General features: G+C 33.5%; 1 protein-coding gene across 4 annotated transcripts; it reads right to left on the reverse strand.

The window, feature by feature from the left end:
* Window positions 1-4997: 4997 nt before the first annotated feature.
* Window positions 4998-15652, reverse strand: LOC126975068 (uncharacterized). 4 transcript variants are annotated; one of them, XM_050822874.1, is made up of 5 exons: window positions 15622-15652; window positions 15429-15488; window positions 7313-7396; window positions 7113-7211; window positions 4998-6860 (listed from the first exon to the last, which is right to left on the reverse strand). In XM_050822874.1, the coding sequence occupies exons 2-5, from the start codon at window positions 15479-15481 to the stop codon at window positions 5777-5779; spliced, it is 1320 nt and encodes a 439-aa protein (XP_050678831.1). In that variant the 5' UTR covers window positions 15482-15488; window positions 15622-15652; the 3' UTR covers window positions 4998-5776. The 4 variants fall into 4 exon arrangements, with proteins under 4 accessions (XP_050678831.1, XP_050678833.1, XP_050678834.1 ...); XM_050822876.1 differs by lacking the exon at window positions 7313-7396 and adding an exon at window positions 14943-15026; XM_050822877.1 differs by lacking the exons at window positions 7113-7211; window positions 7313-7396 and adding exons at window positions 14743-14841; window positions 14943-15026.
* Window positions 15653-19332: the final 3680 nt, after the last annotated feature.

The raw sequence follows: 19332 nt of genomic DNA on the forward strand, positions 1-19332 counted from the left end.
CCCTTTTTCTGGTACCAAAAAGCGATGGATCGGCCCGTCCCATCTTCAATCTGAAGTCCCTCAACAAATTTGTAAAAATCGAACAATTTCACCTAATAAACAAGCACAGGATCCCCGACTTTCTTCAGCCGCAAGACTGGATGTGCAAAATCGATCTGAGCCAGGCATATTTTCATTTGAAGGTTTCAAAAGTACACAGATGTTTTCTTCGATTGAGTTACGAGAACGAACTCTTAGAAATGACCTGCCTGCCTTTCGGTCTAAGTACAGCCCCCAACACCTTCTCTATACTGACCAATTGGATTGCTCAAAAGCTTCGTCAAAGCCACAATATAAGAGTTCTCGTATATCTAGACGACTTCTTGATCGTCCATCAGGATCCTGTCATACTTCAGAGTCACGTTCAAATGACGTTGGATTTAATTCGAGATCTCGGGTGGTGCGTGAACTTAGAAAAGTCTGTAACGATCCCGCAAAAGGCTCTCACATATCTAGGCGTTCATTGGAGACCCTGGGACAACCTGAAGTCTCTACCAGTACAGAAAAGCAGCCTAGTGTTGAAAAAGGTTTGTCAGGTCGCAAATTTGGGAAAAAGCGAATTTAAAAGAAGTTCAAAGTCTCGTAGGACTACTCAACTTCGCCAGCTTCATTGTGCCTCGAGGCAGATTAAAACATCGTCATCTTCTTAGATTCATGAATATAATTACTGAAACATCCGATAAAAAAGGTAGAACTTCCTCAAGAGAGTCTGTTAGTGTTGAACTGGTGGATTCAGAACTACCAACTCTCCAGTTCACTTTCTTGCAACGGACGCTTCAGACCTAGCCTGGGGCGCCCAGCTCGACAATGTCGCTCTGAGCGAACTTTAGTCGACAGAGGAGAAAAATCTGCATTGCAATCAGAAGGAGATACTGGCCATCTTGCACGTCATTCGAAGCTGTGCCCAGATGTTGAGTCGCAGCTCAATACTGATTCAATCCGACAACAAAACTGTAGTGGCTCATCTCCGAAAAGAAGGGGGAACAAGATCGGTGGCACTGATGAACTTGACTCATCAATTGCTAGATCTGTTAGACCATCATCGAATTTTCTTTACCATCCACTACATTCCGGGCAGATACAACAATCACGCGGATCATCTGTCGAGGCATCGGCTGCCACCGGAATGGCACCTGTTACCAGGATGCCTGGGGGTGATATTCAAGAAATGGGGGACACCAGTAATCGATCTTTTTGCATCCGAGAGAGCTCATGTTGTTTACAACTATGTATCTCTAGACCAGAAAGATTCAAAAGCGCTCTTTCACGATGCATTCAGCGTTCAGTGGAATTACCCCCTGGCGTGGATATTTCCTCCACCATTCCTTGTACCCAAAGTTCTGTCGCATCTAAACCAGTCGACCGGAGTATTTTTAATAGTAGTACCACGATGGCAGAAAGTGTTTTGGAGGGCAGATCTCAAAGCGAGAGCTATCGAAGCTCCATTTGTGTTAAGGAGCCTCAATGTGAATTTAATAGACACATCAACGGGTCTTCCCCCTCCAAACTTGCAAGATCTCATACTCGAAGTATGGAAATGTGGGGGTGGACTGAGGCGTTAAACGGTTGGAATACTGATCAAGTATCCTTGTTGAAGAGCTCCTGGCGACCATCAACGATGAAGACCTTCAAAGTAGCGTGGAGCGTTGGCTCGGGTGGTCCAAATCAAACAAAGTCAATTTCAAAAACCCTACTGGTGCCGAACTTGCTCAATTCTTAGCAGATTTACATTTAGTTCATGGTTTGTCATATAACACTATTCTTTTGCATAAGTCTGTTGTCTCCACGCTTTCTAATTCAGATACATCTAATCATCTTATTTCCCATATCTTAGTTAAGCATATTTCGAAATCCATATCTTTAAAAACATCCAAAAAATATAAAACCGCCTATTTGGAATATTAACGACCTAATAAATTTTTTATCCACCTATTCTATTGATTATGATAATATTAATCAAGCATCCCGACACACAGCAATCCTTTTGCTTTTGTGTTCCGGACGCCGTATCCACGATTTAACGCTTTTGAGAGTAGATTCAGAACGTTGCATTAGAAATGATAACTATGTTATTTTTTGGCCAGAATTTGGTTCTAAAACCGATAAAAGTGATTACAGACAATCTGGGTAGAAGTTATTAAATAATAATGACAATATTCAATTTAATCCAGTGTTTTGGATAGACCACTTAATAAAATTATTAAAAATTAGACGAGAAACCTCTAAGATAGGTAATTTATTTACAACTATCAGAGGTCCAGCCAAACCTGCCTCATGGGCAGTAATAGCAGGTTGGATAAGGCATTTATTTAAAGAAGCGAATATCCAATTTACATAGGCGACAAGTAAGATCCAGTGAGAAGTCGATTAATCTAACAGAACTGTTTGATCCTATTAATTAAAATTATGACAATTTATATATGATTAGTGGTTGATATGATTATTTGTTAAGGAAATTAAGTCTCTTCAGAAGTATAGAGTTGATTATCTTAAAATGGTTCATATGAATCATGATTAATACTCAACTTTAAACAGTTTTATTAACGCAAGCCAATTGATCAATATTCATATATTTAAATGTCCATGTACAGACTTAACTATACTAAGACAATAATATTGTTAAAATAATATATATATTAAGTTAAATCACATTGGCGTATTATTTAAAAAAAAGTATTTCCTATGTCTCACCAGGCGAAAACAGACACATCTCAAATATAAGCTTCGAATTACGGTCAAGTACTTTTAATAACAGCGTTTTCCCTGAAAGAAAACGCATATTAAAATACTTACGTAATTCGAAGCTTACGTTTCAAGTCTGCCTGGTGAATAAAAGCCAAGAGCCATAATAGCGCTGCAACCACTTTATAAAGGTTTAGGTGGCGCCACTGCCGGTGAGACACAGGAAATATGTCATCCACAGGTACAAAGAGTATGAAAAATTGGTAAAATCTACGGGAAACTGAAGTGCCTATCTCAAATATAAGCTTCGAATTAGGTAAGTATTTTAATATGCGTTTTCTTTCAGGGAAAACGCTGTTATTTTCTGTGCATCTATTACGAGGCTTGCTGTTAATACAATAATAATTTCTATGTAAAACTACTAACGGAGCTGTAATTGCGTCTTTACGAAAGCAAACTCGTGTTAAACTTAGTGTGTTGTTGGTACTACTATAAAGTTTGGACCTCAAGGTCCTAATTGAAATGAACTCCTCGCGTACCTAACGGTCGCTCCCATTCCATGTGAGAATTTGCGTGTAAAATGAGGTTAAATGCACAAATAACGCTATCAAAATCGTATTATATTAACTAGATTCAAAATCAGATATAACGGCGGGTGACATTTTATGCATCATTTTTTTATGAAATGAAATGAAATTTATTTGCAGGAAACATTGTACTTAAGGTGTTAACAATATAATGGATAATCCAATATGTTTCGTCAATTGACATGCAAAATATGTTACAAAATTGTCTAAACACTAATCGTACTGTTATATTGAAACATGTCGGATTTCACAATGATATCAATAATATTTATAAAATGAAATTTTAATACTTATATAATATTGTAATATGAGACGTAAATAACTTAATAATTCATTTAGTACCTGTGTATAATATTAACAAATTCAATGTCATAAAAGTATATTAAGGCCGGGTAGACCCAGCGAAATAGGCATTTAACGCTTACAAGAGTTGCCCGCGATTCCCGCGAAGCGAGTCGTGCGCTAATGTCGCTAGCGTCTCACAAATCACAATGTTTCGTGTAATCAGGCAGGTAGGTCAACTAAATTTAATATCATAATTTCTTTTAAAAATAAAATATGAGATTTAACTAATTGTAAGTTTGTTTTGTAATAAATAATTCGTAGTAATCGAAAAAACCTAAGACATTCAATTTGAATAGATATATTATACAATAAACCCTAAAAAATATTTATGAATCAATTAATTGAAATTGTAGTTTGTTGGCCGGGTGTTCCAAGTGCGAGGTCTCCACTAGTCTAAGAGCTCGCGATGAATTTTGGGAAGGTGCTATAGGCGTGTTGAAATTATGTGTTTTAGTGAAAAATACAATTTCGACAAACATCTAATCCTTACTAGAAGAACTCTCCAAAAATTGTCGCGAACTTCCCGGCTACGACTCAAATTCGAGTCGGACGTAAAGCCTGATTATTCGCGTCTCACAGTCTAAGCTAAACAGTATCAAGACAAAAAATAGGGATCGTTAAAAATAATACAATATTGTGAACAAAAATGATTTATATGCATAATTTTGTCAAAAACACTTTAGGTCTAAAAAATTTCTACAATTTTCTTACTTGTATGAAATAGTTTGAAGTTCCCAACATAATCAGTTTACTTTAAAAATCGTTCACATTCAATTGGCGTGTGCTTTGTCTCGGTTGTGATTCATCAGGATCAACATTTTCGTTTTCATCTTGATCATCAGGGGGAATGTTTTCGTTATTATCTTGCATGGATATCTAATGGGCATACCACGTACATTTCTGCTGTCTATGATTTCGGGTAGCAAGCATTTCATGTAAAATTTTATAAATTTCGGTTTCATTTTAGTTTCCCAAAATAAATCATCTTTTTCTATGAACTTTGTGTATACATTTTCATTCTCGCCTGCCCATATAGCCAAAAGACACTGTTGTCGTTCTGACACATGTAGCTGGCCTTGTATCTGATAGTACCAGTTTGAGTTTTTATTTACCGTTGCAGTTTTAGTATTTATATTATATTTTAAAATTTCTATTTTGTTTTCTTGTATACAATTAGAAAGTCCTTTTTTGTGTGCTGTAATTGGACATTTGACTTCGACTATAGTATCTTCTCCAATTAAACCATCAGGAGTTGCCCCAATAAAAGGGTATTCTTTATCTATAAATAAACCACAGGGCTCAATGATAATATTTTCCTGCAGCTGCAACTGCAGCAAAGCTTGCTGCTCATGCTCAACTCCATGCGCGATAGATGTGAGAGGGGCCAAATTTTTTTTGTACAATAAGTTTTTAACGAGGGGAGCTGTATCTAATGTGTCTTTTCTTTTACATATTGGTCCAAAGTTGGAAGCAGTTATTATATTTTTTCTTATTTCGAGCCACTCGCTACTGTCTCTTTGTAATATTGTAGACCTCTCTACTTTGTGTCGATCAGATGTTAGTGTTTCCAGATTTTTGAGAAAATGTTCTTTTGATTTGTCATATTCTTTTTGCGACATATCGGGCAATGAACAAGCTGGACCATAGTCGTGTTGCATTTTATTTAAATATTTTAGAACTCTACGTTTCTTTACTGGGTGTTCCATGTTTAATTTTCGTTTTTTCGCACGTCTCTTCTCAATTTCTTCAGCTAAACCTCCGGGAGCGTTACTTGTTATAGCTTTTTGTATTGTTGATACTGCAGATTTTGTGTTAAATGAAACAACGGCTGCCGCGCATCTTCCTTGATAGCCCCCTTTTAAAGCAAAATTTATACGTTTACCTCCAGTAAGTTTTGCTATAACGCTGTTGAAGCACTCTACGGTATTTGTGTTCACGTCTTCAATCAAACTACGTGACTTTGAAGCCACGTTGGACACAATAGCGTTTATTCTAAATATAAATGTGGAATTTTCAATCTTTAGCAGTTCGCCGCCACAGTTTTTATCTTTATCACAAAAGTAATTTTGACATAGTTGATGATTCCCATAAGCATGAGATAAAGAGTTAATAATATCGTTGTGCTAAATGGATATTGCTACATTTTTAGGACTCTGCGAGGCCTTGTGATGTGTAATAGATTTCACTATTGCCTTTCGCATTGTCATAATTTTTTGATTTGTGAGGGTTTTTCGGTGCGCCAATATGTATTTAGTTTCTGTGGTGACTGCTCTTAGCTTTTTGCAAAAATTGCGCAATATATGATTGCGGCACTCTAATTTTTCAACCGTCAAATTTTGACTTTCATAAGGATTTGAGATAAGTATTTTAGAGTAGGTCGAAGAATCACCATCTCCTACCATTCTGCCATATATTATACCATACATGGAAATTGAGCTTTTGAAACCTTCAACGATTATGTCGGCTTCCATTGAACTAGACGATCCCTGAAAATTTTTGAAACACAAGTGGTCTTGTGATGCAGTTTTTTTATTTTCGGCTCGGGCACATACGAGGCAATATTTATTTCTGACACCGAAGTACAAAACTTCACCCGTATTTCTGCCAATTATGGCTGCTGCACCTGATGAAGCTTTATAGTGTGAACCATATGACCTGGCACACCATGCTCCATCCACATAGACATCTATGACAGCATACCCGTTTTTGGTCCGGCCATCTGCTATAGCAATTTCTTTTTCTTTATTGGCAGCGGCTTCCATTGTTTCACATGCAGTTTCTCCCCATTTCTTATAAAGTTTATTTTGCATTTGGTTAAAGAATTTTGTAGAAAATATAGGAATGTTTATTGCTGAAAATAACTCTTCAATCTGAGAAAAACCTATACCACAGGCTACAACTCCAGTGGTTGCCGCTATATTAGCATCTACATGCTCGGTATCTTTGGTGTTTTCAGATGAAATAGAACAAATTTCTTTACACATATTACATTCAAATTTAAAGATTGAAATCAGTCCATGTCTTCTTTCACCAACTAAGCAGAAGTTGCTTGATTTACAATCAAATAGATCATTGTGGCGTGCTTTTTCTTGGAATTTTTGTAAAAAATAATTTATATCAATTATTCGCCATCCTGATAAGGGTTGGAAATGGCTTTCCTTGTTATACATTTCAGTTATGAATGCGCCTTCATTTCCATCATTTTCTCTGTAACAATATAAAATAAGTTTTTGAGATAGTATAACGTGGGACCTACAGAACTGATGTTGAAAAACAATTTTATAAAAAATGTCATGGACTTTTAGAACTCCGTCGTTATTATAATTAGGTATAAAACACAATTTTAAATAGACAAGTCATACAAGACAAAGTTTATATACGTTGATCATGAATAATAATAATATAAAAATAATAATCGTAAAAACGTGTGTATTTGTTATGTCAGTACTGATAACTTACTGAGTAGTTTCAGAATGTACTATTGGTCCTTGCGCAGATAACGAAGACATTGGTAGGAGTACATCTTGTATAGTATCATAATTCGGTGTTTTCGATGTCCTGGAATAATAATTATTTGTTTAATATTAATGTTTATTAGATACTGCGTAAAACTAATTTTATTTTTTTATGCCTATGACCGACAACAGAAAAAAACTTACTTATTCGCAGAGGGTTGCAAATCAACAGGCTCTAATGTTATATAAGATGCGTGAGTCTTACTAGACGTATCGTTACACGGTTTTCTGAAATAAAACACTTCATTATAATGCTGTATAAAAAAAATAAGTTGCTAAAAAATATTCAATTAATTTTTGCATGAGTCGCTAAAAGACTTGCGGGGCTAGTTTCAGCGAACGGCGAAAACAATTTCAACTTGCCTAAAGAACCATCCCTAAATTCGTCGAGAACTCTCTGACTACGTCTGTTGCCATATCAATATATATCATGAGTGTTGATGTGTTCAGTGTTTCCAAAGTAAATATTCGCTATCATTGATGAATGTAATTACAAATACTGGCAGGGATATATTCTTGAAGTTCAAACACGGGCGCAGAGTTAGGTATCTTGTGCGCTTTCTAGTAGGTGCTTTCTACTATATATTCTGAGGGAGCGAGAGTGAGTGAGAAAATAAAGAGAGCACTTACTGTTCCTCCTTGTTTTTTTTTCCAACAAATAAACCTTTTTTATTTCGAGTCATTTTTGAACTGAAACAATAAAATATAGTATTATAAAAGATTGGAACCCACATCGAATGCGTTTCACTACTGGAGGGAAATATTTTTTTTTAATACTGTTACTGTGGTCAATACCAATAAATGAATAAAAAGTATAACTCACCATATTTCTTTCGCAATTCTTTTCGCCTTCAAATGTGACTTACACCTAATTTTATTTCTTTTATTTGCCATTCTAAAAAACAATCACAAATATACTGTCTTAAAAGTTGTAAGTACCTATACAAAATATTTACACAATAACTAATAAGAAATATTCACATAAACTTTATCCTTACAAATACAATAACGCAAAATAGTAAATTCACAATCTATTTTATATCGTATACTATTTACGAAACAGAAAAGAAGCGCGCGCGCACTAAATTGACACAGGTCTCACCTCGGTAACGTCCCGCGAGACACTGGCGAACGACAAACGGATCAAAAATCACTTGAATAATCAATAAAAAAATGTATAAATGTAATGAAAAAAAACGATCAGGTAGAATCGATTCCAACATTAATAACCTATAAAGTGATATTAATTATAAGAGAAATGGAGTTTTATAACATGTTTAAAATGGAATTTGTTTTGAAAAAAAAACTGTAAGTCGAAGTGTGTTCGGGATTTTTTTCTATCGAGAAAATTGTATTGTATCGTGTATTAAACGGGTACATGGTAAGAAAAAAGAGTGGATCCTAAAATCTATATTTATTTCAGTTTCTGAATGTTATTATTTACCTATCAAAAATGAATTCTAAAAGTGGCATAAACGGGATAACCTGGCCTTAATTTACATATATTATTATCAAATAGACTAATTCATTTAAACTATAGAAGCACTTATTTGTTAACCACTGATGCAGTCTTCTTTTAAAAACTTTGAACGGTAAATCTTTCAATTCATTGGGCAATTTATTATATATTTTCACAGACATGCTGAAACAATTTCTACTAAAAGATGCAGTTCTACAGAAGGGCATTATGAGTTTATTTGGATACCTTGTATTTAAAACCTTCTGGCTTTTTTTGTATAGAAATCACACATATGTTTTTGAACAAATAGGCTTATTTCATAAATGTATAGGCATGGCAGCGATAGAATTTTCAATTTTTTAAATAGCGGTCGACAAGAATCTAGGGGGCCGGCTCCACAAACCGCCCTGATACACTTCTTCTGTCCAATAAATAAATGCCCTATGCTCACCGAGTTGCCCCATATGACCAATCCATATCTTAAAGCTGAAACCACGAATGCATGATATGCCATTAGCGCTGTTTTTTCACCTATTGTTTTTGATACGCGTTTGAGGACAAATACATGTTGGTTAATTTTTTTGCTAATTTTGTCAACATGTGACTTGAAGGACAAGTTGCTGTCTAAAGAAATACCAAGAAAATTGACAAGTTGTGCTTCTTTAATATTCTCATTATGATAATTAACATTAATATCTTTTCCTTTCCCATTCTTATTATAATACTGCATATACATTGTTTTTTTTATATTTACAGTCAGGTTATTTTCAGTAAGCCATTCAATTGTGTCCTTTATTGTTTTATTAATTTCTATATCATATGTCAATTCATTGTTACATTTAATTACAATAGAGATGTCATCAGCAAAAAGAGTACAGTTATTAGTAGTAATGCTAGGTAAGTCGTTTATGTAGATTATGAATAGAAGTGGACCCAATATACTTCCTTGTGGTACACCTTTTGTTTTAAGTCTAAGTTCTGATCGATAAGGTATTACTTCTTGTTTATTATTTAATTTAGCAATTTCAACGTATTGAGTACGGTTTGAAAGATAACTTTTAAGCCAGTCATTTGCTAGACCTCGAATACCATATTGAGCGCATTTATCTAATAGTTTTTCATGACAAACATTGTCAAAAGCTTTGCTCATATCAAAAAATACTGATGTTAATGGAATTTTTGTATCCATGCATTCCGATATTTCTTTTATTAGCGAAAAACACGCTAAAGTTGTTGATTTTCCTTTTTGGAAACCATTTTGTTCCTCCAAAATGATATTATGTTTAGTTAAAAAAGATGTTAATCGCTTGTGCAGTATCTTTTCAAAAATTTTTGAGATAACAGGAATGAGTGTGATTGGTCGATAGTTGTTAATATCCTTTTTATCACCCGCTTTGAGTAAAGGTGTTACTTTTGCCTTTTTTAAATTTGATGGGAAAGTAGCTTCTTCAAAAGATAGATTTATTAAGTAGGCTAGGACTGGAGCTAGTTCTTTTGCACATTCCTTTATTACCTTTGTTGCTATTTCATCGCAGCCCGTGGAATTTGAATTATTAAGTGACTTAATAACGGTTATTATCTCCATTTCATCAGTTGGCATTAAGAAAATATTTGAATTGTTATGTTTTAATTTATATGTAGGTTTTTTATTTTTTACATTTTGACTTTGACTTTGTGTGACTGTATTTATAAAATAATTATTAAAAATAGTAGCAATCTGAGTTGGATTATTTATAATTTTATTTTCATATTTAATTTCATCGATACTTCCTACATTAGAGTTAGTTTTATTTTTAATCACATTCCACGACGCTTTGCATTTATTTTTCGAATAAAGTATATATTTGTTGTTACTACTTCTCTGAGCTAGGTCTATACTCTTGTTGAGAATCTTTGAATAATTATTAAATTTGTTTTTGTTGGCAGGTATTTTATTCTTATAATATTGATACCTTAATTTTCTTTTTGTTGCACATGATTTTTTTATACCTCTGGACAACCATTTTATTTTTGAATTTGAAACATTAATTTTATACTTAAGAAGAGGAAAACATAATTTATAAAATATGATTAATGTATTGTAAAATTCATCAAAAGATTCTTCCAATTTCTGGGCATCATACACGTCTATCCAGTTAAGACTTTTTATACAGTCCTTAAATTTGTTTATGTTTTGATTACATAAACCTCTTTTGAAAATTAACTTATACGACGGTGTTGAATTATTTATTTTTGTCGGTACTACTAAGAATTCTGCTGTGTCATGATCCGATAGGCCTAACTGACGAATCTCCCCTGTGGCATTTTCTATATTACTAACAAAGAGGTCAATACAGGATTTTTGCCGAGTAGGTTCATTAATATGTTTAAAAAAATTATAATTTCGCAATAAATTTGTAAATTCCAGATTCGTTTTAGTATTTTTTAGAGTGTCGATATTAAAATCACCAACAATCACAATATTACTGGTCTCCCAATATCTTAATTTGTGTAAAAGTAAATCAAGCTTATTCAAAAATTCAGCAACGTTCGAATTCGGCGTCCTGTATAGACATATTACAATTAATTTGTGCTTTGGTATTCTCAAACCACAACATTCGAAAGAATATTCTACACATGGCTCATCCATGACATCAAATTTTACAGCCTCAATATAGTCTCTGACTAGAATGCAGACCCCACCACGCTTTTGCTTAAGGCCGGGTAGACCCAGCGAAATAGGCATTTAACGCTTACAAGAGTTGCCCGCGATTCCCGCGAAGCGAGTCGTGCGCTAATGTCGCTAGCGTCTCACAAATCACAATGTTTCGTGTAATCAGGCAGGTAGGTCAACTAAATTTAATATCATAATTTCTTTTAAAAATAAAATATGAGATTTAACTAATTGTAAGTTTGTTTTGTAATAAATAATTCGTAGTAATCGAAAAAACCTAAGACATTCAATTTGAATAGATATATTATACAATAAACCCTAAAAAATATTTATGAATCAATTAATTGAAATTGTAGTTTGTTGGCCGGGTGTTCCAAGTGCGAGGTCTCCACTAGTCTAAGAGCTCGCGATGAATTTTGGGAAGGTGCTATAGGCGTGTTGAAATTATGTGTTTTAGTGAAAAATACAATTTCGACAAACATCTAATCCTTACTAGAAGAACTCTCCAAAAATTGTCGCGAACTTCCCGGCTACGACTCAAATTCGAGTCGGACGTAAAGCCTGATTATTCGCGTCTCACAGTCTAAGCTAAACAGTATCAAGACAAAAAATAGGGATCGTTAAAAATAATACAATATTGTGAACAAAAATGATTTATATGCATAATTTTGTCAAAAACACTTTAGGTCTAAAAAATTTCTACAATTTTCTTACTTGTATGAAATAGTTTGAAGTTCCCAACATAATCAGTTTACTTTAAAAATCGTTCACATTCAATTGGCGTGTGCTTTGTCTCGGTTGTGATTCATCAGGATCAACATTTTCGTTTTCATCTTGATCATCAGGGGGAATGTTTTCGTTATTATCTTGCATGGATATCTAATGGGCATACCACGTACATTTCTGCTGTCTATGATTTCGGGTAGCAAGCATTTCATGTAAAATTTTATAAATTTCGGTTTCATTTTAGTTTCCCAAAATAAATCATCTTTTTCTATGAACTTTGTGTATACATTTTCATTCTCGCCTGCCCATATAGCCAAAAGACACTGTTGTCGTTCTGACACATGTAGCTGGCCTTGTATCTGATAGTACCAGTTTGAGTTTTTATTTACCGTTGCAGTTTTAGTATTTATATTATATTTTAAAATTTCTATTTTGTTTTCTTGTATACAATTAGAAAGTCCTTTTTTGTGTGCTGTAATTGGACATTTGACTTCGACTATAGTATCTTCTCCAATTAAACCATCAGGAGTTGCCCCAATAAAAGGGTATTCTTTATCTATAAATAAACCACAGGGCTCAATGATAATATTTTCCTGCAGCTGCAACTGCAGCAAAGCTTGCTGCACATGCTCAACTCCATGCGCGATAGATGTGAGAGGGGCCAAATTTTTTTTGTACAATAAGTTTTTAACGAGGGGAGCTGTATCTAATGTGTCTTTTCTTTTACATATTGGTCCAAAGTTGGAAGCAGTTATTATATTTTTTCTTATTTCGAGCCACTCGCTACTGTCTCTTTGTAATATTGTAGACCTCTCTACTTTGTGTCGATCAGATGTTAGTGTTTCCAGATTTTTGAGAAAATGTTCTTTTGATTTGTCATATTCTTTTTGCGACATATCGGGCAATGAACAAGCTGGACCATAGTCGTGTTGCATTTTATTTAAATATTTTAGAACTCTACGTTTCTTTACTGGGTGTTCCATGTTTAATTTTCGTTTTTTCGCACGTCTCTTCTCAATTTCTTCAGCTAAACCTCCGGGAGCGTTACTTGTTATAGCTTTTTGTATTGTTGATACTGCAGATTTTGTGTTAAATGAAACAACGGCTGCCGCGCATCTTCCTTGATAGCCCCCTTTTAAAGCAAAATTTATACGTTTACCTCCAGTAAGTTTTGCTATAACGCTGTTGAAGCACTCTACGGTATTTGTGTTCACGTCTTCAATCAAACTACGTGACTTTGAAGCCACGTTGGACACAATAGCGTTTATTCTAAATATAAATGTGGAATTTTCAATCTTTAGCAGTTCGCCGCCACAGTTTTTATCTTTATCACAAAAGTAATTTTGACATAGTTGATGATTCCCATAAGCATGAGATAAAGAGTTAATAATATCGTTGTGCTAAATGGATATTGCTACATTTTTAGGACTCTGCGAGGCCTTGTGATGTGTAATAGATTTCACTATTGCCTTTCGCATTGTCATAATTTTTTGATTTGTGAGGGTTTTTCGGTGCGCCAATATGTATTTAGTTTCTGTGGTGACTGCTCTTAGCTTTTTGCAAAAATTGCGCAATATATGATTGCGGCACTCTAATTTTTCAACCGTCAAATTTTGACTTTCATAAGGATTTGAGATAAGTATTTTAGAGTAGGTCGAAGAATCACCATCTCCTACCATTCTGCCATATATTATACCATACATGGAAATTGAGCTTTTGAAACCTTCAACGATTATGTCGGCTTCCATTGAACTAGACGATCCCTGAAAATTTTTGAAACACAAGTGGTCTTGTGATGCAGTTTTTTTATTTTCGGCTCGGGCACATACGAGGCAATATTTATTTCTGACACCGAAGTACAAAACTTCACCCGTATTTCTGCCAATTATGGCTGCTGCACCTGATGAAGCTTTATAGTGTGAACCATATGACCTGGCACACCATGCTCCATCCACATAGACATCTATGACAGCATACCCGTTTTTGGTCCGGCCATCTGCTATAGCAATTTCTTTTTCTTTATTGGCAGCGGCTTCCATTGTTTCACATGCAGTTTCTCCCCATTTCTTATAAAGTTTATTTTGCATTTGGTTAAAGAATTTTGTAGAAAATATAGGAATGTTTATTGCTGAAAATAACTCTTCAATCTGAGAAAAACCTATACCACAGGCTACAACTCCAGTGGTTGCCGCTATATTAGCATCTACATGCTCGGTATCTTTGGTGTTTTCAGATGAAATAGAACAAATTTCTTTACACATATTACATTCAAATTTAAAGATTGAAATCAGTCCATGTCTTCTTTCACCAACTAAGCAGAAGTTGCTTGATTTACAATCAAATAGATCATTGTGGCGTGCTTTTTCTTGGAATTTTTGTAAAAAATAATTTATATCAATTATTCGCCATCCTGATAAGGGTTGGAAATGGCTTTCCTTGTTATACATTTCAGTTATGAATGCGCCTTCATTTCCATCATTTTCTCTGTAACAATATAAAATAAGTTTTTGAGATAGTATAACGTGGGACCTACAGAACTGATGTTGAAAAACAATTTTATAAAAAATGTCATGGACTTTTAGAACTCCGTCGTTATTATAATTAGGTATAAAACACAATTTTAAATAGACAAGTCATACAAGACAAAGTTTATATACGTTGATCATGAATAATAATAATATAAAAATAATAATCGTAAAAACGTGTGTATTTGTTATGTCAGTACTGATAACTTACTGAGTAGTTTCAGAATGTACTATTGGTCCTTGCGCAGATAACGAAGACATTGGTAGGAGTACATCTTGTATAGTATCATAATTCGGTGTTTTCGATGTCCTGGAATAATAATTATTTGTTTAATATTAATGTTTATTAGATACTGCGTAAAACTAATTTTATTTTTTTATGCCTATGACCGACAACAGAAAAAAACTTACTTATTCGCAGAGGGTTGCAAATCAACAGGCTCTAATGTTATATAAGATGCGTGAGTCTTACTAGACGTATCGTTACACGGTTTTCTGAAATAAAACACTTCATTATAATGCTGTATAAAAAAAATAAGTTGCTAAAAAATATTCAATTAATTTTTGCATGAGTCGCTAAAAGACTTGCGGGGCTAGTTTCAGCGAACGGCGAAAACAATTTCAACTTGCCTAAAGAACCATCCCTAAATTCGTCGAGAACTCTCTGACTACGTCTGTTGCCATATCAATATATATCATGAGTGTTGATGTGTTCAGTGTTTCCAAAGTAAATATTCGCTATCATTGATGAATGTAATTACAAATACTGGCAGGGATATATTCTTGAAGTTCAAACACGGGCGCAGAGTTAGGTATCTTGTGCGCTTTCTAGTAGGTGCTTTCTACTATATATTCTGAGGGAGCGAGAGTGAGTGAGAAAATAAAGAGAGCACTTACTGTTCCTCCTTGTTTTTTTTTCCAACAAATAAACCTTTTTTATTTCGAGTCATTTTTGAACTGAAACAATAAAATATAGTATTATAAAAGATTGGAACCCACATCGAATGCGTTTCACTACTGGAGGGAAATATTTTTTTTTAATACTGTTACTGTGGTCAATACCAATAAATGAATAAAAAGTATAACTCACCATATTTCTTTCGCAATTCTTTTCGCCTTCAAATGTGACTTACACCTAATTTTATTTCTTTTATTTGCCATTCTAAAAAACAATCACAAATATACTGTCTTAAAAGTTGTAAGTACCTATACAAAATATTTACACAATAACTAATAAGAAATATTCACATAAACTTTATCCTTACAAATACAATAACGCAAAATAGTAAATTCACAATCTATTTTATATCGTATACTATTTACGAAACAGAAAAGAAGCGCGCGCGCACTAAATTGACACAGGTCTCACCTCGGTAACGTCCCGCGAGACACTGGCGAACGACAAACGGATCAAAAATCACTTGAATAATCAATAAAAAAATGTATAAATGTAATGAAAAAAAACGATCAGGTAGAATCGATTCCAACATTAATAACCTATAAAGTGATATTAATTATAAGAGAAATGGAGTTTTATAACATGTTTAAAATGGAATTTGTTTTGAAAAAAAAACTGTAAGTCGAAGTGTGTTCGGGATTTTTTTCTATCGAGAAAATTGTATTGTATCGTGTATTAAACGGGTACATGGTAAGAAAAAAGAGTGGATCCTAAAATCTATATTTATTTCAGTTTCTGAATGTTATTATTTACCTATCAAAAATGAATTCTAAAAGTGGCATAAACGGGATAACCTGGCCTTAATTTACATATATTATTATCAAATAGACTAATTCATTTAAACTATAGAAGCACTTATTTGTTAACCACTGATGCAGTCTTCTTTTAAAAACTTTGAACGGTAAATCTTTCAATTCATTGGGCAATTTATTATATATTTTCACAGACATGCTGAAACAATTTCTACTAAAAGATGCAGTTCTACAGAAGGGCATTATGAGTTTATTTGGATACCTTGTATTTAAAACCTTCTGGCTTTTTTTGTATAGAAATCACACATATGTTTTTGAACAAATAGGCTTATTTCATAAATGTATAGGCATGGCAGCGATAGAATTTTCAATTTTTTAAATAGCGGTCGACAAGAATCTAGGGGGCCGGCTCCACAAACCGCCCTGATACACTTCTTCTGTCCAATAAATAAATGCCCTATGCTCACCGAGTTGCCCCATATGACCAATCCATATCTTAAAGCTGAAACCACGAATGCATGATATGCCATTAGCGCTGTTTTTTCACCTATTGTTTTTGATACGCGTTTGAGGACAAATACATGTTGGTTAATTTTTTTGCTAATTTTGTCAACATGTGACTTGAAGGACAAGTTGCTGTCTAAAGAAATACCAAGAAAATTGACAAGTTGTGCTTCTTTAATATTCTCATTATGATAATTAACATTAATATCTTTTCCTTTCCCATTCTTATTATAATACTGCATATACATTGTTTTTTTTATATTTACAGTCAGGTTATTTTCAGTAAGCCATTCAATTGTGTCCTTTATTGTTTTATTAATTTCTATATCATATGTCAATTCATTGTTACATTTAATTACAATAGAGATGTCATCAGCAAAAAGAGTACAGTTATTAGTAGTAATGCTAGGTAAGTCGTTTATGTAGATTATGAATAGAAGTGGACCCAATATACTTCCTTGTGGTACACCTTTTGTTTTAAGTCTAAGTTCTGATCGATAAGGTATTACTTCTTGTTTATTATTTAATTTAGCAATTTCAACGTATTGAGTACGGTTTGAAAGATAACTTTTAAGCCAGTCATTTGCTAGACCTCGAATACCATATTGAGCGCATTTATCTAATAGTTTTTCATGACAAACATTGTCAAAAGCTTTGCTCATATCAAAAAATACTGATGTTAATGGAATTTTTGTATCCATGCATTCCGATATTTCTTTTATTAGCGAAAAACACGCTAAAGTTGTTGATTTTCCTTTTTGGAAACCATTTTGTTCCTCCAAAATGATATTATGTTTAGTTAAAAAAGATGTTAATCGCTTGTGCAGTATCTTTTCAAAAATTTTTGAGATAACAGGAATGAGTGTGATTGGTCGATAGTTGTTAATATCCTTTTTATCACCCGCTTTGAGTAAAGGTGTTACTTTTGCCTTTTTTAAATTTGATGGGAAAGTAGCTTCTTCAAAAGATAGATTTATTAAGTAGGCTAGGACTGGAGCTAGTTCTTTTGCACATTCCTTTATTACCTTTGTTGCTATTTCATCGCAGCCCGTGGAATTTGAATTATTAAGTGACTTAATAACGGTTATTATCTCCATTTCATCAGTTGGCATTAAGAAAATATTTGAATTGTTATGTTTTAATTTATATGTAGGTTTTTTATTTTTTACATTTTGACTTTGACTTTGTGTGACTGTATTTATAAAATAATTATTAAAAATAGTAGCAATCTGAGTTGGATTATTTATAATTTTATTTTCATATTTAATTTCATCGATACTTCCTACATTAGAGTTAGTTTTATTTTTAATCACATTCCACGACGCTTTGCATTTATTTTTCGAATAAAGTATATATTTGTTGTTACTACTTCTCTGAGCTAGGTCTATACTCTTGTTGAGAATCTTTGAATAATTATTAAATTTGTTTTTGTTGGCAGGTATTTTATTCTTATAATATTGATACCTTAATTTTCTTTTTGTTGCACATGATTTTTTTATACCTCTGGACAACCATTTTATTTTTGAATTTGAAACATTAATTTTATACTTAAGAAGAGGAAAACATAATTTATAAAATATGATTAATGTATTGTAAAATTCATCAAAAGATTCTTCCAATTTCTGGGCATCATACACGTCTATCCAGTTAAGACTTTTTATACAGTCCTTAAATTTGTTTATGTTTTGATTACATAAACCTCTTTTGAAAATTAACTTATACGACGGTGTTGAATTATTTATTTTTGTCGGTACTACTAAGAATTCTGCTGTGTCATGATCCGATAGGCCTAACTGACGAATCTCCCCTGTGGCATTTTCTATATTACTAACAAAGAGGTCAATACAGGATTTTTGCCGAGTAGGTTCATTAATATGTTTAAAAAAATTATAATTTCGCAATAAATTTGTAAATTCCAGATTCGTTTTAGTATTTTTTAGAGTGTCGATATTAAAATCACCAACAATCACAATATTACTGGTCTCCCAATATCTTAATTTGTGTAAAAGTAAATCAAGCTTATTCAAAAATTCAGCAACGTTCGAATTCGGCGTCCTGTATAGACATATTACAATTAATTTGTGCTTTGGTATTCTCAAACCACAACATTCGAAAGAATATTCTACACATGGCTCATCCATGACATCAAATTTTACAGCCTCAATATAGTCTCTGACTAGAATGCAGACCCCACCACGCTTTTGCTTAAGGCCGGGTAGACCCAGCGAAATAGGCATTTAACGCTTACAAGAGTTGCCCGCGATTCCCGCGAAGCGAGTCGTGCGCTAATGTCGCTAGCGTCTCACAAATCACAATGTTTCGTGTAATCAGGCAGGTAGGTCAACTAAATTTAATATCATAATTTCTTTTAAAAATAAAATATGAGATTTAACTAATTGTAAGTTTGTTTTGTAATAAATAATTCGTAGTAATCGAAAAAACCTAAGACATTCAATTTGAATAGATATATTATACAATAAACCCTAAAAAATATTTATGAATCAATTAATTGAAATTGTAGTTTGTTGGCCGGGTGTTCCAAGTGCGAGGTCTCCACTAGTCTAAGAGCTCGCGATGAATTTTGGGA

Source organism: Leptidea sinapis, chromosome 34, assembly GCF_905404315.1.
Source record: "Leptidea sinapis chromosome 34, ilLepSina1.1, whole genome shotgun sequence".
Classification (NCBI taxonomy): domain Eukaryota; kingdom Metazoa; phylum Arthropoda; class Insecta; order Lepidoptera; family Pieridae; genus Leptidea; species Leptidea sinapis.